The 25,511-nt window shown below is 34.5% G+C and overlaps 2 protein-coding genes across 2 annotated transcripts; both read left to right on the top strand.

Moving 5' to 3' along the window:
* The first annotated feature begins 17,059 nt into the window (after nucleotides 1-17,059).
* Nucleotides 17,060-20,293, top strand: LOC112280814 (SNF1-related protein kinase regulatory subunit beta-2). Its single transcript, XM_024516670.3, has 4 exons — nucleotides 17,060-17,839; nucleotides 18,718-18,914; nucleotides 19,167-19,329; nucleotides 19,690-20,293. The coding sequence occupies exons 1-4, from the start codon at nucleotides 17,522-17,524 to the stop codon at nucleotides 20,014-20,016; spliced, it is 1,005 nt and encodes a 334-aa protein (XP_024372438.1). The 5' UTR covers nucleotides 17,060-17,521; the 3' UTR covers nucleotides 20,017-20,293.
* Nucleotides 20,294-20,648: 355 nt separating this feature from the next.
* On the top strand, nucleotides 20,649-22,587 carry LOC141045364 (uncharacterized). The gene is made up of 2 exons (XM_073533789.2): nucleotides 20,649-22,133; nucleotides 22,271-22,587. Exon 1 carries the CDS (start codon nucleotides 21,179-21,181, stop codon nucleotides 22,112-22,114), a length of 936 nt encoding a protein of 311 aa, XP_073389890.1. The 5' UTR covers nucleotides 20,649-21,178; the 3' UTR covers nucleotides 22,115-22,133; nucleotides 22,271-22,587.
* Nucleotides 22,588-25,511: the final 2,924 nt, after the last annotated feature.

The raw sequence follows: 25,511 nt of genomic DNA, 5'->3' as shown, positions 1-25,511 counted from the left end.
ATACTTTGAGGAGCCGTTATATATCCCAAAAGGACCAGCACGACTCCGAGTTCTTCAATCTCGCCACGATTTTCCAACTGCGGGACATTTTGGATTCAACAAGATCTTAGAGCTTATTTCTCAAGATTTTTGGTGGCCCCAAATGTGGAAGGATGTAAAAGATTTTGTCGTCTCCTACGACATCTGTTCAAGATCCAAGAATCCTTAACATCACCCTTATGGATTCCTACAGCCATTACCGATTCCACGTCGACTATGGTCTTCAATTTCCATGGACTTCATCATGGACCTGCCATCATCGAACTCATTTGACAACATCTTTGTTGTGGTAGATCGGCTTACAAAGATGGCGCACTTTGTCCCTTGCAAGAAGATATCGTCCAGTGAAGTCACAGCAAGGCTCTTTCTCGATAATAAATATCGATATCATGGACTACTAGATGATATCATATCAGATTAAGGAACCTAATTCGTATCAAAGTTTTGGAGATCTCTCTTTGAGATACTAAAGGTGGATATCAAGCTTTCTTCGACTTTTCATCCTCAAACTGACGGCCAAACAGAACGGGTGAACCAAGTCTTGGAACAACACTTACGATGCAGCATCAACTATCAATAAGATGATTAGACCACATATCTGTCGCTAGCCAAGTTTGCATATAATAATACCCTCCATGCGTTGATTCAATACACACCATTCTTTTTCAACTATGGGTATCATCCAAAGCTTGATTTATTGAGTCCGTCAATAAATAACAATCCAACAACTGAAGGATTTGCGAAACAACTATTAGAGCTTCAAAATACGTTGAAGCTTCAATTACAATCCGCTCAAGAATCCTATAAGGCATCTGCAGATAGATTTTGGAATCAAGCACCTACTTTCAAAATTAGAGATAAAGCATGACTTCTTCGATAGAATATCAAGACCAAGCGACCATGTGATAAGTTGGACTATCAAAGATTGGGACCATTTATCATCCAGAAGCAAATCAATCTAGTGGCGTACCATCTGGAATTATCGGTTTCTATGAAGGTACATCCAGTCTTTATGTTTCTCTGTTGGAGCCTTATCGAGAGTCATCTTTTCCTAGAAGAGTGCAATGTCTGCCACCTAGTATTGAGATTGAGAACCACGAGAAATACAAGGTTGAAAAGGTGCTCAATTGACAGTGAAGGTGGGGAAAGTTGAAGTATCTTATTCATTGGCGCAGCTATGACATTAATGAGCGAACGTGGGAGCCAGCTGAAAATCTCGCCAATGTGCCACAAAAGGTACAAGAGTTTCATCAACAACATCCTCATAAACCTACGCCGGTTTGACAAAAGCTTCCTTCTAAAGCTTGTTCACCTGAGAATATAAGAAAGGGGGAGAGCACTACCAAAATTTGCAATTGATGTAGTTATTTTTTCCAAGATAAAATAGAATTTTTTTAGTAGCCATAGTTTAGTGTTCTGATATGGATAACCAAGAGATAGATACTATGCCAATCAGATTATCTCAACCGACTAGCTCACGAAGGCGACCCCGAGATGAAGAATTGCCTACACCACGACGACGACGGAAGATACTGAGTAACCGATCACTGGTGATTGTATTTGAGTCCGAGCTTGCTTACGATGGTCAGCCAAAAGGCATGTTTGCAGGACAATTTTACAATGAGGACACGGAAGTTCATGCTTGGTCAGAAGTTGAAGGAGTGGGCCACTACCGTTAGCTTCAAGGGCCGATGAACTACTTGCCTCATGAATAACAGTTGGAGTTCATAGCAGACGTTATGCGACAGATCTTTATTTTCTTACGTTGATACTGATTAATAATAACATTGCTTCTCAGAGACCTCGAAGCTAAAAGAGGGGGTGATGTTAGGGACATAGTCCTTAGAACCTTCTAGAGATAAGTTTCTAGAACCTTCTAGAAGCAAGTCTCTGGAACCTTCTAGAAGTTTTTTTGTTGGTAGAAGATGTTAGGGATATAGTCTTTAGAACCTTCTAGAGATAAGTTTCTAGAACCTTCTAGAGATAAGTTTCTAGAACCTTCTAGAGATAAGTTTCTAGAACCTTCTAGAAGCAAGTCTCTGGAACCTTCTAGAAGCTTCCTAGTTGGTAGAAGTTACTTGAGAAGCTTCCTAAATAAGAGTATATATTGGAATCGAGACTGAAGAGTTCTTTAGTCTCGACAACACATCTCTTAGAGCTCTAGCTCACCTCTCTGGTGTTGTTCTTGTATTCATCTGATTAATCTAGTTCTTGCCAGTTCTTCTTGAACTTCTTGTTAGATCTCGAGTTTGTTTTTTTGTATCCGTGACAATGGCATAGCTACCAAATCAATCACCCATTGAAAATATATTGAAGGTAGATAAGTAGGATGTAATCGATTTCTATACCTAACTTTAGATTGTAGTTGACACTCTGTGCAGGAGCTAACAAAGTCTTCGACATCCTTGTATAAAGCCTTCCACCAATACCTTTCCTTGATCTTAGTATATGTAGCCCAAATTCCTCTGTGCCCTGCCGAAAGTGTATCATAATATTCTCTTAAAACCTTAAACTTAGTTTCAAGATCTCCTACTATCCTCAATGAGATTTTATCTCCTCGTTTTGGCCTCTTCCATAGGAATCTATCTCTGAGCAAATAACCATAGGATTGATGTCTAATATCTTTGAAGATTTTACCCATCCACCCTTCTTGTTTCTTCATTGTACTTAAATAAATTCTAATATCCTTTAATCTGCCTTCATACAAACCTTCATAGAATTTTTGAACCTTATTACCAAAATCCATTCCACCAGTAGCAAATGAATTTCCATAACTCTTCTCTTCTTCATCTTCACCTTCTTCGTGTGCCATCATTTCCTCTTTGAAGGTATATCTAGCTCTAGACAACATATCCGCCACCAAGTTTTCTTTGCCAGTGATATGTACTAAAACAGGATTCAATGTTCTTATGTAGGCTATCCATCTTAATATGGCAATATCTGGAATAGTATAGTTAATTATCATTCTAAGTAATGGCAAACAGTCTGTTTCCAAAACCATATTTACTCCAATCAAATAGCTCCTCTCAACCTTTAAAGCGATGAGTGCTCCCAAAAGCTCTCTTTTAACTTGTGGATAAGCCCTTTGCCTCTTTGTAAGAATTCTAGCTCCAAACCTTATAGCAAATCTTCTCCCTTCTACATCATCTTGTCCAATAGCCCATCGAATTACTATAGGGCTTATATCTATTGTTACAACCATTGGTCTCCCACATTGATAATCTACTTGTCTAAGCACAGGTGGTGAACTCAACATCTTTTTTAGATTTTCCATAGCTATTTTTTCTTCTTCTTCCCAAACAAATCGTTTATCCTTCCTTAATAATTTATATAGTCGCTTTGAGATATGAACAAAGTGAGGTACTCAAATGTGATAGAATACACATGCTCCTAAAAACCTTCTGGTTTCTATAACATTTTTACAAGCCTTTATTCTAGATATAGCATCAATTTTATCAAGGTTTGGTTTCCTACCATACCTGCCACATATGTGTCCCACCACTAGAATTTCATCAACTCCAAAGCTTGATTTCTTCAAAGATAACGTAAGATTAACTGATTCCAATCTCTCCAATATTCGAGCCACATCTTTAATATGCCTCTTAACAAACTTTCTACAACCTCCAACCTCCATGGTCTCATCCTTGTCTTCTTCTTTATCTCCTTTTATAGGTATATCATCCAAAAACGGTATGGTTTTTTCAGAAATAAATTCTTTCAATATTTGGTTCATAGCATTTTGCATATGAGCCACTGAGTTGGTTGCACCTTGAAGTAAGGTACACATCCTCATTAAACCCAAAGGAGTCTTAATGGTAGTTAAGTCCCTACTCTCTTTAGCCAATTGAAATTGGTCATATCCCAAATATAAGTCTCCAATAGAATAGATGGCATGACTTGCAAATTGTTCAGCCACTTCATCTACTATATGACCTGATCTCATATTTCGAATAGTTACTCTATTTGTAGATTGCATATCCTGAATAAACCTTAATGCCCCTGACTTCTTGGGTACTGTGAACCATCTATTAGAATAGGGAGTAATTGAAGGTTCTAAAATATCCATCTTCACCTTGTCTTTAAGTAGTTCTATCAACTTTGGAAGTAAAGCTCTGGGCACAGGTATAGGCTTTAAATCCCATAGAACATGCGGCACAGTAAAGATTACCATAGGTACTACAACATTAGGATCCACACATCCAATTTCATTAGGAGTTGAGGCAAATGCCTTACCATGCCTAATAAGCATTTCTTGAAATATAATTTTTTCTATTGATGTCAAGAAATCACCTCCTTCAATCTTCAATTTAATTAATGTTTCTTAAGTAAATTGATGCCCAATTCCACGTCCTTCTCTTAGACTTGACTCCTTAATTGCTTGGTTGATATGATCCATAGTATCAACTGGTAATTGAGTAGCTATAGGCTTTACCTTTCTTGCTACAGCTTTATATTTAGTTTATACTCTAGCATCATGTTTCAATCCATAGCTTGTAGCAAGTCCACCAATTACCACTATCTTTTCTAATTCTTCATAAGTTTCTCTTGAATATATTTCTACTATAGCATTTCCATCTATGCTTATAGCTAAATTTTCAAGAACCTTTATCAAATCATCTTCTAAACCTATTTCTTCTATTACTCCAACTATGGCTTCATGACTTGAAACTAAACCCACTCTTTTTAAGTTTTTCTCTTGTTTCTTCACCCTTCTTCTATATATAGAATCTAAATCTTTAATCTTTCGAATATTTACAAATCCATTATTAGTCAAGTTTAAAAATCCAAAATTCATATTATCTACAATGGAGTTTGCAGATGACTTATTTGTACCCATGTGTCTCCATTCTACAAGGGTGCTTTCTAGAAATCCACAAAGTTGTTTCCTGGCTCCAAAGGCATCCCTCTTAATTGTTCTCTATACCTTTCATGAATGAATTTCACAGTAATAAACTGCACAGCTTTCCTTCCATTCCAACTACGAATCTTAGCATAATGTGAATCATCATCCAAGACTCTAGTTTCCATTCTAACAGCTGTAATATAAGATTGACCAAGTATTACCGGGTATGTAGCAGAGTTTTCCATGAAGAAATTTTGCTCCACTTCCACATCTCTAATTCTAGTCCTTACAGCTGAGCAAGCTCCATATAAATCACCTTGTTGGTTGTTTGCAGCTCTAATTACATAACCATGATTGGTATCAATTGGCCACTTATTTTTCTTATATATTCGCCTTGACATGATATTGATTTCTGATCCATGATTAACTAAAGCCAAAATTGAATCTTTAGAGTCTCCTAACCTCACATATATCTCCGTAGTAGCTCTTGCCTAATAAAGAATTGAATAGCTACTACTTTCCATTCCATCATTATTACATTTAGAACAAGTATTCATACATGCTTCTTGTGCATTCTTCTTTATCCTAGTAATTTTCATAGATGTATATTTCATTTGATGCTCATCTATAGCTTCTTCATATTTATTTAAAGCTTCATTCTCCATATCAACCTTAATTCCAGCTTTTGGTATTGCAAATTGTGTAAATACTTGCCCTATCTCTTCTTCCTCATCCATAGTTACCCAAGTATCCAATGCCTCTATCATAATAGCTTCAGCTGTCATTTGCTTCTTCCTCTTTATTACATTGATGATCAACTCATGAAAATCCTTTTTAGCTATACGAAGAGCCTCTCTCAGAGTGAATTCAATTTTTGCATCTAAGATCTTTTCTTCCAAAATACTCTTCATATCTGTAGATGTTTCAATGTCAGATTGAAGCTTATAAGCAAGATTTTTACCTTTAGATTTGCTTGCATCATCTTTTTCTTTCTCTTTGCTCTTCTCCCACCACTCTTTTGGTAATGGTGCACCACCAGGATGAGTAGAAGAAGGCATTTTTTCAAATTTTTGCTCCTTAAAAGCTTCTTTGTTTCTTGGAGATCTTTTCTTATTTTCAGGCTCAATAACATCTTCTTCATGAATAGCTCTATCTCTTTTTTTTTCAACCATGGCATCGTGTAAATCATCATTATATTTATCTCCGCATAAATATGCTTTAATACTAATAGCATCAACTGAATCATTCCACCCAGTCATTTTTTTGATAGCTTCAGCTCCCCTGATGATGACTTCTATAGTTGGTAGTGAAATAGCCTTAAGTGCTTTTTGTTCAATTGTAATAGAGTAAGACTCAGTTCCTTCTCTTTATATGGCATTATTTCTTCATATATGCTCTTCTACCAATTTTTTCATGTCACCCTTTCCAAAATTAATCTTTAAAGGTTCATCTGACCCTGTGAGTCTTATCCTGCCCTCTTTGAAGTATACAATACCATCCTTGATTGCACCTTTGTAGCTATCACATTCACCACGCTTGTGGTTTGGATTGTCACATCACATACATCTCTCTACAAATCCCTTTGAGCCTTCAATTGTCTTTGATGAATTTGCTATTTGGAATTTCTTCAACTCAATCATTTCCACCTTCAAATCTTGTATACTCATAATCAATTCTTCAAGAGTACCATCATTAATAGTCTTGATCATCTTTTGAGGTGGTCCTTGATTCTGAGATGTATGAACTGGTTCCAATCTCGATATTAAACCACGAGTCTTAATCTTCTGTTGTTTAGCCAAAAGTTCCACAGTCTCTTTTACTAGCTTCCAATTACTTATAAAACCACTCTCAGATGTCTTATCTACTAGATAAAAGAAAAGCTTGTCTTCCAAATATTCATCAGTTGTTTGTAAAAATAATCCAATTTTCCTTGTTTCCAAGAGCTACCTCTCTTGCTGAGGTAATTGCCCAAACTTGGTCTCAAATTCTCTAATTAATTTATTTGGAGCCAATTGATTCCCTGGCCTTTGTTCAATCCACTCCAAAAAAAGTCTGTCTTGTCATTTTTTTTGAATCTTCTTCAAAAAATTCATCTTTCAAGAGTTCTTCAAATTTCTTCCATGATATAATCTCAGAATATAACTCTTGCACCCTTTCTCTGATTTCTGGTACCACTGCCAAATCAAAGGTGGTAATCATCTTCATCTCTGAAACTTGATGCACCTCCATTTCACATGTGTAAATCCTTAAGAACTTGGTGATATTCCTTCCATCAAACCTCCCAACTTTATCCACTACTACTTGTAAGGCCTTAGTAGTGTTTCTATCCTCTCCATGCACCTATTGTTTTTCTACCATAAATTGAGTAAATGCCCTGAATAAATCATGGACATCCACTCCTCTTGATAATCCAAACCCTGGATTTTGATCCCCCATTTCAACTTGTTGAAAAATCAGTGCCTTAAGGCTCTCTTAGTGGAAGCACTAATATGTCGGGGTAGAGAGAGTTTGCTTCAAGAAAACGCTGGGCTTCTGGCTATCACTAATTATTCAATTAAGCTTAAAAATAAGAGAAGCCCTAAGTTTGTATATAATTTTTCTCTTTTTGAGTAATTATACCAAATATACAATCCTCAAGTAACCCACAACTTCCAAAATATTATAAAATCTTCTAAATCCTTGTTTATTCTTATGTGGAGATTTTTCAGAACTTCAACACCTCATATCTCTTAATCCGACCGTCCAAAAAAACTCAAATTTTACATGAGGTACTGATGTATTCTAATTAACTTCTACAACAATTTTCAAGTGCAAATTCATTGCAAATCTTGAGATATCTTGAAATCCCTAACACCCGCTTCAAACCCTTATCTTTATATACCTGCGTACAATTTTCTTCATATCTCACAAAATATAAGCTCAAATGCCACGAAATTTGTATATTTAGCTTTTGAACACAAAACTTTACACTCTCTCAAAGTTTGAGCCAAAAATTCATCTAAATACTCAAGTTATGACTTCAACCATTACTACAAACAAACTCGTTTACTTACTGCTTTTGATTTGGAAGCGTCACCTTCAACTCCTTACAACTCCTTCATATGAACTCCAAAAGCAATAATTCTTTCATAAAAGATGTAGGCCTTGAAATTTCCGTTCTAGTCGCACCTTCCGATCTTCAAAAGCTTTTGTAAAATTCCTCGTACTCTCAAAAGAGTAATAGTATATCTAAAATAAATACCTTAACTTCAAACGGTTATAACTTTTTTACTCTAACTCCAAATCCTCTAATTTTTGTACACAAATTCTTCTCCAAATTCTAAACTTTACAATCCTAGCTTTTAATCTCCGAATGCCTCCTTTGAAGTCACCGAAACCCTTCTTAAGGTCGCGGACAGCCTCCTCAAAGCCCATTAGGCATAGTATTCGACCAATAGGGATGAAGTTCTCCATTCCTTGCCTTCATCCGACCATGCCTTGCTTTCATCCCTCCTAATTAGCTTCCTACTAGTTTAGATTTTCATCCTTAGGTTTCCACCTTTTTTCAAGGTTTCGTACTAAACATTTAGGTCCTATATATATATATATATATTAATGTCAAAATCAAAAGAAATAAAGAAACAAAGTAAAGTTTCTTATTCCAACTCCTTTTAATTTAATCTACTAATCACTCTAACATACATCTAGATTTATCAACATATAATATGTTTTAACTAATTTTTATATACCCTAAGCATTTACAGTACGACACCGATAAGTTAGTAAATGAAGGCTCTTCAATTGAATCCACTAGTTATTGATTTTTCATCTTTTTAGTATCACAAATACAAAGAAGCTATGAATAAAAATTGAAAATAGAATATTATCTTGCATAGATTTTATTCTTTTTATAAGAAAAGTCTTCATCTTGATTTTGATGGATGTTTTTGATAAAAAACCTCCACCTTCTTTGCTGCATTTCTAAGCTTCTTTGTTGGCTTCCATGTGTATTCACTAATATTAAATCTGCACTAATGAATAAGATATTTCAACTTATTTTGTCGCAACCTTGAGTCTAAGACTTCTTCTACTTCAAATTCTTCATTATTGTCCACTTTTATAGGAGGAAGTGGCACTTGTCTTCTTCTTGATATGTCCACCGTCTTGTATGGTTCAAGAAGAAATATGTGGAATATTGGATGGATTTTTATTGACTCTGGTAGGTATAAATGATATGCAACTAGATTGATTTGTATAAAAATAAGAAATGGTCTAAGCTTACGATAGTTCAAGTTGTCACAAGGACGAGTAGTATTGATATTACAATAAAGTAACCATATCTTGTCACCCACATAGAATGGTAGTTATTCCTTTTGATAGACATCCGTATTGATCTTTTATTATTTTTGAGCTTCTTTTAACTACGCCTTTATTGTTGCATGTAGCTTGACAAACAATTTGCCAAATCTTCTACCCCATGATTATCTGCTTTTGAAAAGTGAAAAGTATGAAATTATGGATGATAACTATAATTAGTAAAGAAAGACATTTATTTTATAGAAGAATGTATTGTATTATCATAAGTAAACTCTCCCAATGGTAAAAGAATTTTTCAATCATCTTCTTAGTAGTTGATGGTACATCTTAAATACTGCTCAAAAACTTGATTAACATGCTTCATTTGTCCATCAATTTGAAGATGGAATGCCAAAGATATTTTTATATCCACTCTTAAAATCTTGAAAAGAGTCTACTAAAATCTTAATACAAATTAAGTTCTCCTATCCGATCTAATATCCTTGAATAATCTATAATAGCGATAGATGTTGTTAAGAAAGATTTTAGCTATTTTTTTACTTGTAATAGATTTTGTATATAGTACAAAATATGCCATCTTAGTAAAACGATCTATTATCACAAATATAGAGTCACAAAAATCTGAGATTCAAAGATCCATGATGAAATCTATAGAAACAAAAGACCATGGTTGTTCTGGAATGGATAATGGTTGAAAAAGTCCGTAAGATTGATGTCAAGGAATTTTTTATCTTGAAGAAATGTTGCATGACTAAACAAAGTCTTTTATACCCTTCCACATTTGTAGCCACTAAAAATCTCTAGATATAAGCTCTAAAGTCTTATTGTATTCAAAATGTTTTGTTGTTGAAAAGTTGTGACATGCTCGAAGAACACGTAATTGTGCTTCTCCTTTTGGAACATATAATCGACCTTAGAAATAGAGTAGGTTGTTTTGAACTCAAAATTAGAAGTATCTTGAGACTTAGAAGAAGGATTCTTGATATTAAAAAAAAAGAATCAAAAGACATGTTTGATTAGATTTGTTTCACAAGGGTTGAATCAACAGTTAATGTTGATTTCATTACTTGAAGATTAAAATGCTTTGGCTTCAAGAAAATCATTCTTTGTTGATGAAAAGATGCATCTTCTTCTTTTGGTAGAAGATAAGAATGTCTAAAAAAGACGTCTAATAAACCTTATTGTTTTCCAAGTCAATACGTGATCTTAAAATCAAATCTTGATAAGGACATGTTTTAATGGGCTTGGCAACAATTCAAAACATATATTGACATGAAGTACTTGAGATTCTTATAGTTCATATACATGGTAACTAGTTTAGAAGCGTCTTCTAGATGATGACGCCATTCTTGAAATAAATCTAGGATTGCAAGAAGCTTTTTATTATAGATTTCAAAGTTAATCTTGGTTGCTAAAAATTTTCTAGAATGAAAAGCTAGTAGGTGAAGTTTATCAACTATTTCCATTTATGATAATACGACATCCAAAGCAAAGTCTAATGCATCTATTTCCATAAAAAATGCCTCAAAAAATTCAACGTAATATAAGATTAGTGTAAAAATAAAGGCTAACCGCAAAGCTTCAAAAGATACTTCAGCTTCTTTTTTCTACTCAAGTTTGTCTTTGCAAGTTAAATGTGTAAGTGGAGTTCTAATTCAAGAGAAGTCTTTGGTAAAGATCCAATAATAGTTGAAAAAGTCTAAAAAGAATTGAACATCTTTTATTATTTTTAGAATCTTTCAATCTATAATAGTTTGAACTTTCTTAAGATCCATCATAAGTCCATCATTTGAAATGATGTATCCTAAGAAGTCGATTTAAATATTATAGAATATACACTTTTCTATCTTGGCATAGAATCTCGTATCTCTTAATTTTTGTAACACACTATGAACATGAAATTCATGTTCATCTACGTTCTTAGAATAGATCAAGATATTTTTTAGATTACAGATAACAAAATCGTCCAAAAACTCTCAAAAAACATCATTCATTAGATGTTAAAAAGCTGCTAGTGTATTTGTAAGTCCAAAAGGCATGATGTTGTATTCAAAATGTCCATACTTAGTTCAAAATGTAATCTTCCACTCATTTCTTTTTTTAATATATATTAAATTGTATACTCTCTGTAGATTTATTTTTGTGTAGATTTTAGCTTGATTCAGTTGATGGAGAAGTATAAATATCAAAGATAGAGGGTATTTATTCTTGATGGTGATCTTGTTGAGTCCTTGATAATCAACACACATTCGCAATAATCCATCTTTCTTATTCACAAATAAGATTGGAGCTCCTACTGGCAATTTAATATGGTGTATGAAATTCTTGGCCAAATTTACTTCAATATATTTCTTGAGTTGTGTTAATTCATTTTGTGATAAACTATAGATTGGTCCAAATGGCAGTTGTGCTCCTTCTTGAAGATCAATTGAGTAGTCATAGGAATGATATTCTGGAAGAGTATCCGCATTTTTCTTCTCGAATACATCTTGAAACTCTTGATACTAGCTTGAAATGCTACTTGAAGCCTTTGCATTATTAAAAATAGGTGTGGCATAAATGATACAAGATAATCTTTTTTTTGTAGCATGCAAGAAAGCTCTCACACCTACAAATATAGGTTTTATTGTAGTAGACTTATGACTTTCTATTGGATTAATTTCACTCTCAATTATACTTTTAGAGAAGTCAAGAGTACGAAAAATCCAATCTATGCAAAGATTATATTTTTCTAACCACGATAAATCTAAAATGATTGGATTAAAGGAAGATCTAATTATATTAAAGATTATACAACTACTATGAACATTTATTACTACATCTATAGAAAATATTTCATAAGTAATATTTCTATAAGACAACGGATGACCATCTATGACTTCTACATGAACAGGTTTAGTTTTTTGTAATAATGATATTTTATGATTTTTAATAAATTCTACGTCTAAGAAAGAAGTTGAGGCTCTTGAATCTATCAAGATGGAGGCTTTAAAATTATTAGGTCCTAAATGCACATCTATTATAAAATAAGGATAGGGTTCTGAGGAGAAGATAGGACTTTCATTAAAAATTGTACAAGATTATAGTTGCACAGTCCCTATTATAGCTAGAAAAATTTGTTTTCCAACACATTGTCTTTTTTGACAATTGTGCTCCTTATTTTGTGGTTTTTTACTTTTTTGGACAATGTTGAGCAGTGTATTTAGATTCTCCATAATATAAGCACAATCCTTCTTAATAGCAATAAATCTTTTCTTGCTCAATAAGAGATTTAAAACATACTGTATCAATTTACATAACATCTATTTTTGAATGTATGTATTGATGAGATCTTGATATTGCCATCAAATTGTAGTAATGTTGAGATGTACTTATGTAATTCTCAGATTGAAATTCAAAAAGCCAATTATTGTACTTCATACCAAAGTCAATTTTTTGACTCAATGTTTGAGGATCAAGTAAGTTGAGCATCAATTTCTTTACTTCATATTATAATCCATAGGAAAATTGGCTAATAAGTGCAATATCATCTTACTTGATATTAGTTGTAAGTTGTCAAAACTATGAAGCATATAATATTATTAATCGATTGCCTTGTCACAAAATACAAATCTTTTTGGTTGTAACACAAGTTGCATCATGTTTTTTATACATGGATCAAAAAAATTCCAAAAATATCTCTAGATTATCTAATATTGGATCTTGTTCTTCAAGAAAAGATGAAAACTACGATAGTGTTGAATTTGAAAGAAGTGTACCAATAAATCTAACTTGTGATCATAGAATTGGATAGCTTTGAGGTTGAAGTTCAATCACAAGTTATACTTGGTTGATAAAACTTCAAAATTTGGATTTTATACCATCAAATTTCTCAAGCCAGACAACTCTTGGTTCTTTAATACTTGAAGGATATTCCATTGTGGATAGAAGGACATGATTTGGTGCAGATGTTGACATAGCTCTAATCATCTCTATATCCTCACTTTCTGCCATTCTTATTGATCCTTGTGGTAGTAAGCTAAGTTGATGCATCGCAAGCATCAACTCCCTCAATTGCTCTTACATTTGTGCCATTGTACTCTTCATTTTAACAAGCTTTGCCATAATAATACTCAGAAAAATATCTAATACCACTCAAGACAAGTAGAAGAAAGGACTTGAGCACAAAGAAGATACTAAAAACAATATCAGTTTAGAAGAGGATAATCAACAACTTCTAATATGCTTATGTCTTATCATCAAAAGAGGATAATCTACTCTTAATCAAGATAAGACAAAGCTCTGATATTATAAGTGGACTCTTGTCAATTTGTCAAGGACATGAATTAAAAGATGATACATAAACCAATAAAATCCATGCCAAAGAAAAAGTGATAAAATAAAAATAAAGAAGTACATATATTAAAAAAAAAAACTAGACTTACTTATTGCCAAAAGACAAGAAAACTTGAGACTCTTGAAACTAGACTAGAAGTAAGAAAGAAATTGACAAGAGTGAAGAGGGCTTCACTCTTGCTTCTATATATACTATCTAATTAATAGCTACATGGCGATGTTCTATAGGTCCTCTAATATGTGTTGACTTTACACAACACATGTTTTAGCTTACAAGGCAAGTTTTTTATATGTGGGCCACATAGTTAGCTTGTTCTTCAAGCTATCAACATATGTGGCACATAGCCAACTTGTTGATCACGTTTCTAATTTAAAAAGTCAATTAAAGACACCTATAAAATCAAAGCAGTGTCTATCCAGCTTGTAGGAAGTTTCTATAAAAGATATTATGGAATTGACCTACTTTTACTTACTATTATCTAAATCATATAAATAATTATTGGTTTACATGTATATGTTTGTGACAGGATCAATAGAAGATAAAATATTTTCTATATAAAAAAACCAAACCTAAAGATTAGAGACTTTATTACTGAGAAAAGTACTTATTTTTATAAAATAGATGTATAAAATAAAATTTTGTCTTGATAATATTTTACAAAAGAAAAAGACTCAATTTATTATCCAAGGTCTCAAGAAAAAAGAAGGTTTCAACTATGAAGACACTTTTGTACTAATAGTAAAGTAAAAGATAATAAAGTTGCTTCTTGTTTTTGTATCTCTATGCTAATAGAAATTATATCATATGGATGTATAAATTTTGTTTTTTTATAGCAATCTAAATGAAGAAATCTTCATCATACAATTCAAAATATTTTACTAAATAGTGAGCACTTGATCTATCATTTACAAAAAATAATATATGACTTATGTTAAGTTTCCAAAGCTTGATACAAGAAAATTAATTCATTTCTTTGCAAACAAGGTTTTATAAAGGTTGAGAGAGACAACAATTTATATGTTGTATATAATAATGACAAGATCCTACTTTTAGCCCTATATGTAAATGACTTATAATTTATGAGAAATTATTCCAAATAGATAGTTTGGTTCAAGTAGTAATAAGAGTATTGCTTTGACATATCAAAGCTAAGTAAAAGAGACATGATGCTATTTTTGAAGGCTAAATGCATACTAGTACCAAGATAGATCTTTCTTATACAAAAGGCATATGTAATTTAGACTCTCAAAATTCTTAAATTAACCAACTATTTGTTGGCATCTATATCAATTGTAGCAAGATTGAAGTTGAGACTTGATATGAATACATTGTACATCGATTCAATTTTCTATGGCAAGATGGTAGGTAAAAATATTTATCTAATCCACATTAAGATTGATATGTCTTATATTGTCAAAAATTTTGTAAATATATGCAATGTATAGAAATTCTTTGCTTCCAAATAGCTAAGAAAATTCTTTGCTATGTAATTAAAACAAAGGAATTCAAAAAATTTTATCCCAAAATAAATTATTTACAAATTTTGGACTATACTAACACTAATTGGGTGGAAAATTTGGAGTATGGAAAATTTACAATAAGATTTAAGTTTTGTCTTGGAATTGCTCTATTTATATGACTAATTAAAAAAATAATCCATTGTAGCTCTCTTTTCTTTGGAGGTAGAATATATGGATTTATCCACTCCTACTTGTGAATCAACTTGGTTAGAGAAACTATTGCAAGACCTAAGACTAAAGATTACAAAGCTAGTACTAATTAGATGTGATAATGAAGCCAATATGAGAATGGCAACCAATCTTGATATTAATCTTTAAACAAAATAAATGTCTATAAATTTTTACTTTAATAGAGACAAGATTGAGAAAAAAGATATTTTCTTAGATTACATGCAATCAATTGATTATATTGTAGACATTTTTACCAAGCTTTTAGACAGAGTCTTATATGAAAAAAATTATATTTTACTTAACATGTATAACTTCAAGAATGTTGCAGAGATGAAACAACTAAAGTCAATATGCTAATTCAAGTATCACCTCTAAACCTACATCTAAATTTTTTTGGCTACAATCAAATAAATACTCATCTATCTACTTATCAAAATTCCAGTTTACTGGGTCTTTATTCCTATCATAAGCTATTGTTGTGCTAATATAGCTCTCTTCATAATAGGCATGAAATTCCTTGTTTCCAATCTTCATAATTGAGTATCCAATCTTACTAGGCTTTGCATATTGACTTAAGAAATGATATTCTTTTGATCTTCATTTAGATGCTTGCATTTGCAAGTATCTTATACAAAATCTAAGCTTGTATTATCTCTTCTAGTATTCCTTCAAGAAACATGTTCATTATTCTTGGTTCTTTTATTTCTTCTAACTCTAGAGGCTCATTTTTTGTAGCATCTTTGTACTTATCATCATTTGAGTCTTCTTGTACAAACAACAATGATAGTATATTGGGCCCATCTATATCTTTAAATACATGTTGATAATTATTAGGAGTCTCACATTGTGTCTCTCCTTAATCTAATCAAAACTTCTTATTATAGCTCGTATAATATGGCATCATGTCTGCTCCTCTACTATTTTATCTATGATTCCCTCTCATTAAGTCAAGTGATTATTATGTACTTCCATGCTGAAGGCCAGCTTTCTCCTTTTTTATTTCTCTTAGAAAATAGGATCATTTGGTCCTACTAGCTATTTTGTAGCAAGGGAGGGAGTTGGAATAGTTATTATTTTTAGCTAATAAATATTACTTTATTATTAGTTGTTAGTTATTTATTGTAAGTTAGTTTTTCAAGTTTATTTCTTGGCACCCTTTGAAGCTTGTGTACTTATACTAGTTCACATCCCTTAAACAATATTGAATATAATTTTATTAGTTTTACTTCATTTCTCTACAAATGTACATTAAAACTTACCACGTGAAGAAACCAAGGGAGAGAAATCTAAGACTCTTTACAATGGATTAATCAATGGAAAGACTAGATTAGACTCCAAAATTTGATACCACATATTGAAGCATACTAAAACATTAGAAATATGAATTTTGTTCAATAAAATTTAATGGTGATACAAAGTATGCAGTTTCTGATCCTAGTTTTTAAAGCCTATTTATAGTCCAGAATGGTGTGTCTGTGAATATTGGTGCTCAAAAAAATAGTATGACCTTGTGCTAGCTCACGATGCTACCATGAAGAAGGCGCTTGTTAAAAGCCACTCTAAATCTTTTTTACCTTTCATATGATATAATCGAATATTGATTCTGCTACAGAAAAGGAAAGAAAAGGAAACCTCGTCTAGAAAAAGAAAAGGAGAAAGAATAAACCAACCAACAAAGGAACAGAAAATATTACAAAAAAAAAAAAAAAAAAAAAAAAGAACAAAGAAGGAAACAATCCACCTAGAAAGGAAAAAGAAAAGAAAAGAAAAAAACAAACAACAACAACAACAACAACAACAACGCACGGACGAAGGCAAAGAAGGGAGAGAGAGAGAGCGAAAAGAGGAAGAACGAGCTCCTCCCCTGCCTAATCAGGAACAAGCAAAAAGAGCTGGCTGTGGCACACAATTAATTGCAGAGGAAAAGCAGAGCGGAGGAAGACGAGGTAGACGAGGTAGACGAGGAAGAGTGGTGAAGAAGTAGAAGAAGAAGAAGAAGCAGTAGAAGGCGGACGAGGACGACGAGGAGCCGAGATCGATTGATTGATTGATTGTTTGATTGGTGAGGATTCAGCAGCAGCAACAACAGCAGCGATGATCCATCGCCGCCACGCTGTTGGGACTGAGATCCCCCGCTCTCCCCGACTCTCTGCTTCTGCTGCTGATTTGGGTTTTGTCCGCAGAGCTTGCAGCACCAGCGGGGTCTCACTCGCTTAATCCCTGCTACATTCCATTCCAGAGCCTGGAGCGTTGATCGAGAGGTGGGACTAGGGGGAGAGATTGCGGTGAAGCAGGCGGTGTGAGCAGGGGGGGGGGATGGGAAACGCAAGTGTGCGAGAAGGAGGCGGAGGTAGTGTAGGCGTAGCAGGAGCAGAAGGAGGGGGAGGGGTTGGTCAGCATCACCATCCGCATCAGCAGCCTCCCGTGGGGTTTCATGCTGCAGTATCGGGTGGGCAGCAACAGCAGCAGCAGCGAGGAGGCCCCTCGGGACATGGGATTCGTGCGCATTCGCAAGCGCAGCCGATGCGTGATCAGCCGAGGTTTGGGCATGCGCCGTCCACTGAGAGTATGAATCAAAGCCCGTCTGGGAGCCCTGGCAGCGTCGCGCGATCGCCTCTCACGTTCAATCCTCAGGTCAGGAAATATTCTTCTCTCGCTCTCTCGTTTGTGTGGATGATCCTCTGGGGTTCGATCCGTAGGCTGAGATCAGTTGGCGATTGGTTTTTAATTTGTCGAAGTGATGGGCATTTTTGACTGTAGAAGCTCAGAGACAACTGCGTTTATTGCGCCAGGTGTTGTTGTGGGAATTGGGTTGGTCACGGGAAATGACAAATGAGGCACGAGTTAGTTTTGCAAATGAAGAGGGTGAAAATTGAAATAGAATATTTTGCGACGGAGTCGGTCCCCTTTTTCTTTAGGGCTTGGGCTGAGTTGTTGTTTCTGTAATTACTTGAGTTACAACGATTCGGAAGTTTAGGTCACTAGGTTTGTGTTACTAGTTTCCAATGGGTCAATGTTTCCGACAGCACATCCGCTCGAATTATGGCCGCATTCAACTATGAGTACAGGCCAAGCATACTTGATGCCCGAGAAAATTCATGCTGCACAGCTGCAGAGCATTGACTTAGTCAGATTGATGGTATAGTTCATTAGCTTCGGCCATCGTAAACACTTTTTGGTGCATTGAAATGTGATTAATACAGATTGAAAATATAATTTACAAATCTTTGGCCAACCCCAACTTCTTTACTAATGAAAGGAGCCAGTTTAATCTGTCATTGATGTCAAATTGGCGTCCGCTCCTAATCTTATGCGGAGATATGCTGTAAGTGTTCATCGAACGATTGTAGGGTTCCGAAGTCTTTCAACTGGTTAGGTTTTCCTTAAATTTTTTAAAACTAGGTCAAAGAATGGATTCAGTTTACAGAATCATCGAAGTTGATGAATTGTTTTGGTGTTATAATTTCTGCTTCTACTCATCGGGGTAGAGAGGTTTCGTGTGCATGTCGCAGGTGCCCATGGTGCCCATTTCTAAACCAAATGAGTTGAATTTGGGAGGATATGCACAAGCGAAGCGCACTCAACAGCAAAATTATTATGAGACGTGTCTGTACGGAGAGCCTGAAAAGGAGGTGGCTACCATGATAGTGTGGAGTCATGGGGGCGTCCATGTTGGTGTCATAGGCTCCTGGGATAATTGGCAAGTAAGGTGCGGAATTTTCGTTCCTCTAGTGTCTCAGCAACGTAGAAATAGATGGCTGTCAGCCTTGCGGAGCAAAAATTGCCACTTCAGTTTATGTGTCACACGTTTCGTGTCTCCTCCTTTGTTCATATGTTGGTGACTGCATAGAACTGGTTATTGTCGTGAGATTTTGCACCCGACATAGTATGGATGATATTTTCTGACTTTCATGCGATGGCAGAGAGTGAATGAGTTGAGTTATTCTGTGTTGTACCACAGGCAATCACTCCAGAGATCTGGTAGGGATTTCACATTGGTCAAGGTACTTCCCCCAGGAGTTTATCAATACAAGTTCTGGGTTGATGGACACTGGAGGTACTCACCCGATTTACCTGCAGTTTCAGATGGCCCTAACAACTTAAACAATATGCTGGACGTGCAAGTAAGTGTATTTATAGACTTCATTACATTCAGTCCTTACTCTCTAATCTGTTTGAAAAACTACCTCGAGTATGTATTTGTGTGCCCCTTCAAGGGCATCATATGCATGTGGTAATGAGCATTTTTGTGATGCACTATCTAGGCTCTAGTCGATGCTGTCTGGTCGATCAATGCAGAGTAATTCAAATAAGTGCCATCTGAAACTGGCACTAATAGAAAGATCTATTTCGGATCTTTCTTTGTTACAGTACCTTTCCTTTTCACTTGTTAAATCTTTTTTCTCATTTCCACTTGTCGCCATGCTGCCTTGTTTACCAAATAGACTATTTCTGAGTGCTGTATTGTACAAACACAATTGTAGGACTACGTACCAGAGAACCTGGACAGTGTTGCTGGGTTTGATCCACCACGATCACCTGATTCCAGCTATAACGATCCACTGCCTGGTCCTGAAGATTTTGGTAAGGAGCCTCCATCCTTGCCCTCACAACTGCGTTTGACACCATTGAACATGCCTCAACAAAACGAGACCTCAGCAAATCTTCCTCGGCCACAACATGTAATTTTAAACCACTTGTACGTTGAGAAGCAGACAACCACAGACAACCTTTCTGTCGTTGTGCTTGGTACCACAAATCGTTTTCGATCGAAGTACGTGACGACTGCACTGTACAAGCGCTTGATATGAGTTTTGGAAGCGGTTGTTGAGGACGGGGCTCGTATACAAGTTGAAGACCAAGGTCCAATTTATTTACATGTAGTGTACACATTAGGCTGTGCCTAGCATACAACAGTGGCCAGAGCGCTCTCACCATAGCTCTCAGACCACAGGTCGTAGAACTGAGATTTGATTTCGAAGGCAAGATGTGGAGACCTTATTACTTGAATTGTGATCTAGCAGAGTTGGTACTCCTTGCACAGATGTATATTTAAATTCGCTGGACTTTAATTTGCCAACTTCCCAACTGCGTGACTTCTTGTCTTGCAAAGATTGTTTCTGCTACTCCTGATATTCTGCTGGCTTACCTGGGTACTTATCAGTTGGTTCCCTGCTTCCTTGTACTTCTAAATATCTTATTGTATCTATCTTGTGAGGTTGGCTCTTTCGTTGAGGATTGTGTTCTGCACAAAATTTAGATTCATTACGCTAACATTACGAGGTCATTATCTTTCCCATACTGATGCAGGTCGGGATTCTGCTAGTGTGATGTAACTGGCAAGGTGTGTCTTTTCTGACTCGAAGAGAAACAGGGAAGGAAAGTTTCTATTGGGGTTCGATGGTGAGTTCACTACTTGAAGATTCGTTAGATGACGCAATCTACTCTCTTGTGATATGAACAAGAACCAGGCCGAGATATGAATGAACAAAGCAGCCCACCGTCCTATCTCTCTTCTCGGTTTCTTTGAGAGCGTGAATGAGGGAGCTGATTAGGCTTGTAAATTAACTCGAAATTGCAGCCGTGGAAAGGGGAATGAAGCTGCTTGAATCGATGTGCGGGTCTACGTTTGCTTCTCTTTATGATAACTATATTGACAGTAGTTATGCTTTGACCAGGAACCAGTGGAAGTGATTCACTGGTTGTAGTGCTGTCGGTGGTGGTAGTTACAGATTTTTAAGAAAATGCTGCCAATCTCGGGGTTGCTCGTCTGGAGGCAGCATCTATGGCTCCGCATCTGACACGATAAAGCTCCAATTTAGTAGAATCAACCTTCAAGGACAAGCGAACCCCTATAGAGACGGAGAAAAATCAAGCGGTACACGATAATCTGTCACACTTCAGAGGGTGTTACTCGCAGGATTCAGGCACAAGGGGAAATGCAGAGTTCTGAAATTGAGGTTTACAGGCCCAATGAAGATTCGAAGTTGGAGAAGCAACGTTTTTGGAATGTGGTCACTGGCAAGGATGCTTGCTTGCGTTTTGCTGCAGTGGGCAGTATTGTGGATCAATGTGGGGACCTTCGCCCGGGGTCTAGCCTTAGATTTGGTAGAGACGGAAACAGGCTGGAATTTCGAGGACGTCGTTGATTATTCCTCTCCTCCCATCGAGGTCTTTGATGGCAACGTAACAACAGCCCTATCTGCCCATCTACCTCCGAAGCACATTTTTGTTCTGAATAGTGACTTCGAACTAACCACTGTAACAAGCAACGTCACTGTCCTCGCGGATACGACCCTTCCCACCATAATTCCCAACTGGTTGCCTGGTGGAGCGGGGGTCCAAATCCTTCAGAGCGCATCATACCAGATGTCGACCTTCGCCGGAGGTGTGTTCGCCATACACCTGAACAACCCTTTCTCTGCGGGTAACAGCACTCAAGGTTCGATATCCACCATGAACTTGCCTGCAAATCCCAAACCTGCCACATTATATACGGTGCAGTATGACTGCGCGCGGATGCCTGACGGACCTCTCAACCTGGTGACCACTTTGAAGGTCTCCTCGATGACGGGGCTTACGACCAATTACTACACGATTCACACATCGAGGTATAACATCACAGACACTCCTAAGCAAATCACCTGGACCCGGAAAAGCTTTCTCTTCATGGGCACCGGCGCTCTCACTAGCATCCGGTTCGAGAGTATGTCGGAGAAGTATGGACCCATCATCGACAACATCGTCCTCCAGCAGGGGGTCCACATACTTCACGACCTTGGCCCTCCAGCTCGCATGCTTGCTCTGTGGCAGTGGTTGTGTCCCATCTTCACCGCCTTCGCCTTCATCGTCGTTGTGCAGCCACAAGATGTGCTCCTCTTCAGGGAAGCAGCTCAATACCTACTCTAATCGGTTGTGTAGATGTTTTGTAAGTCCAGAATCTTGTGTTTGTATTATTTAATGGAACCAAAATGCATGGTGCGTCTTTATGAAGTTTATATTTATGTTTACTCCTCCAAATGTCATTCCTTTTACTGGCTCTTCATGTTCATGTAATGGCGACAGTTAACCACAGAACCCAGAGTTGCGCTGATCATTTCATTACCAAGGAAGAGGACCAGATTCGCCCTACCGTGTGCATAATATTTCCATTTGGATGGGAGATGTTTCTTTTCATTGTGGGATTCCAGTACAATTCAGATTGGTCTTTTAATGTTGATAATCACTGTAGTGCAACACTTGAAATATGCCATTGTGCACAAATGATAGTGTTTGATTTGCATGGAAACGTATATGGCTAACGCCACACTTGTCAATGTGTCTCTTGAAACGACTCAGCACATCTTTTTGATTCAGGAATGGTAGTGCAAGGGGTTCTGGTATTTATGAATGTGTTTGTTTGTTTGTTTGTTTGTTCTGTTGTTGTTGTTTTTTTTTGTTTTTTGTTTTTTGGGAGGTTGCCATCTTCAAATTGTTTTTGCAATGCAGGCCTTAATTGCTTGTTTATGTTGTTCCAATGATTCAACCACCATGTAATGTTATTCGTCTAGATTGCCATTAAAAGATTTTTGTCTGATGTAAATGTGATTGCTCAAAATACATTTAAAAAGTACATGGTATTGTGCTTCACTTTTAGTTCCTGTATCACTATTTTTTTAAATTCAAGGACTATTGTAATCATTTAGTACAAACAAATTTGTAAAATTACAATAGTTGTGTTTTTCAACCTATACTCAAACACTACTAAATTTGATGGAATAAAAAATTTCATTGATATATATAATGGTAAATAATGGTAATTAGAGGATGTAAATTCAATACAACCGAAAATTAAAGTAAAATAAAAAGAATAATATTTAGGCATAAATACATGGATGTAAATGAATATATTTAGTGAACTATAAACTTATTAAATCATGCAAAAATTCATGCTTTTTATTCTGTATCTACTTTAAAAAAGCTTCAATGTACTAAAAACATATTAAAGGTTTGTAAATGAAAACTTTTTTAATTATATAAATAAAATTTCTATGTTATTGTTATTATTCAACATCTTAAAAGACTAATGTCTGATGCACTATATTAGCTTGCTACATATTAAGTAAAAAATCTCAAATATGTTTAAGTTTTTTTTTAGTCATTTTTTATTTGGATGTTTTTAAAAAAAAAATTATAATTATAATTTATTTGATAAGATATTTATTTAATATATTTATAAGTATCTTATTATATTTTTAAAGATTTTTCACTTCTTAAAAAGTTATATCACTTGATCTTCTTGACTTGGTAGCAAGAGTATTTGAACTTAAGCATTGTCCATTGATTAAAGACATCTATAAGAATTACATTTTAGGACGTGCACTTACAAGAGTACATACTATTGAGTTTCAAAAGCAAGGTCTTCTGTACAAGCATTTTTTTACTCTTTTTTGAACAAAATAGTAAAGTAAAAGATCCAATCAATATTAATAGAATTATTTGTACAAAGTTCCCTATTAAAGAAGAAGATCCATTACTATTTGAGACAATTATTACTTGCATTGTTTATAGTCCATGTGGACCTTAAAATATATAAGTTCTATATATGAAACATAGAATATATCAAAAGATATATTTAAAAGAATATCAAGAAGTAATATCAATGAATGGTGATGGCTATTATCAATATTATAAAAAAATAGTAGAAGAACTTTCAACATTGGCAATTATGTTGTAGACAATTGAGATGTTGTTCCATACAATCCAATTCTTAGTAGAAAGTATAAGTGCTAAATTAAAGCAAAAAATTTTAATGTTATATTTATTGATCTTATTATGAGAGAAAGATTCTATCTTTGGCTTCTTCTATTGATAGTACTTCAACTACATTCATTTGAAGATCTATGTATTGTAAATAGAGTGCTTCAATCAAATTTCAAGAGTGCATTTACAAATGGGATTGTTGTAAGATGACAAAGAGTGGAATCAATAATTAGAAAAATCCTCCATAATAAAAACGAGGAAGCAGTTAAGAGCATTATTTGTTATTATTCTTCTTCAGTGTTCACTTACACATTGAAAAGAGCTATAGAATAAGTTTAAAGAATTTTTTTGTGATGATGTAAGTTATCAATTGATTCAAAATTATAGAATTAAAAAGCCAACAAAAAGAAATATATTAGATTATAGACTATTTCTTCTTAATAAAATTCTTTAAGAATCAAATAAAATATTTATTAATTTTCTATTGATGCTATTGTGAAAAAGAAATTAGAATAAAATTGCTAAAAATTGAATGTTTATAGAATATATGACATAGAATCATAAAAAGCTAAAATAAATAGTAGAAGAATGTACGTTAATGTTGAATGATGAATAACGTACTATATATTTTGATATCCTTGCTTTAATAGATAACAATCTTAGAAAGATACATTTTTTAGAAGAACCAACAAGAAGTGGAAAAATATTTATCTATAGTACAACAACAATAAAGTTTTGGGATGATGGAAAATTTATTTTGTATATTGCTTCTTCTTAAATTGCAACACAACTTATAAGCATTAGGTGGACTACACACCCTATGTTAAAAATTGCACTCCATCTTGATAAAGATTTGTTTTATAATATTGCAAAGAATATACCATATACAAATGTGCTAAGAAAGATAATTCTTTTTATTTATGATGAGGTACTAATGCAATATTGCCATTGTATTAAGATAGTTGATAGAGCTCTTTAAGGCATAAATGGTACTAACAAGTTATTTGGCAAAATTACTATAGTTTTTTGTAGATATTTTTAATAAATTCTTTATGTTGTTGTTAAAGGCTTAGAAGAAGAGATTTTGATGCTTCTTTGCAACAATCAAATATCTGGTTTAATATTAAAGTATGCAAGTTGACCAAATATGAGCATTTAAAAGGTGTATCTAACGAGTATCAATCATTTATTGAAGAGCTCTTGAAGATATGCATTGTATAAGACTATTACATTTGAAAGTTTTTTTTTATGATACGATATCTTTATTTAATATATCTAAGAAATTTTTTTATTTACAAATTAGAAATAAATTAAAAATTGTGGATCCATTGAAAAATACCAAAATTCTTCTAAAATGTATGAAAGTAGGTCCAACATCAAATGATTTGATTCAAGTTGTTTATTTGGAATTGGATGATGATATGATACTTAAAGATGAATATTCCAATAATAAATTTATTTTATTTTCTTGAAAATATAATATTGATAATTTAAACAAGTGTACTATATAGAGATTTCATGGAGTTTCATATGTTTATCTTAGCATAGATGTAAAAATTCTAGA

Source organism: Physcomitrium patens, chromosome 4 (assembly GCF_059467195.1).
Source record: "Physcomitrium patens ecotype Gransden chromosome 4, ASM5946719v1, whole genome shotgun sequence".
Classification (NCBI taxonomy): domain Eukaryota; kingdom Viridiplantae; phylum Streptophyta; class Bryopsida; order Funariales; family Funariaceae; genus Physcomitrium; species Physcomitrium patens.
Note: the sequence above shows the minus strand (reverse complement) of the source record. Positions and strands in the feature narration are given on the sequence as shown.

Excerpts from the sequence above, each read along its gene's own strand:
- LOC112280814 (XM_024516670.3), top strand. The coding sequence starts at position 17,522 with ATGGGAAACGCAAGTGTGCGAGAAGGAGGCGGAGGTAGTGTAGGCGTA. Across the intron at positions 17,840-18,717 it reads CTCTCACGTTCAATCCTCAG|GTGCCCATGGTGCCCATTTC; the intron begins GTCAGGAAATAT and ends TGCATGTCGCAG. Across the intron at positions 18,915-19,166 it reads TGGGATAATTGGCAAGTAAG|GCAATCACTCCAGAGATCTG; the intron begins GTGCGGAATTTT and ends GTTGTACCACAG.
- LOC141045364 (XM_073533789.2), top strand. The coding sequence starts at position 21,179 with ATGAAGATTCGAAGTTGGAGAAGCAACGTTTTTGGAATGTGGTCACTG.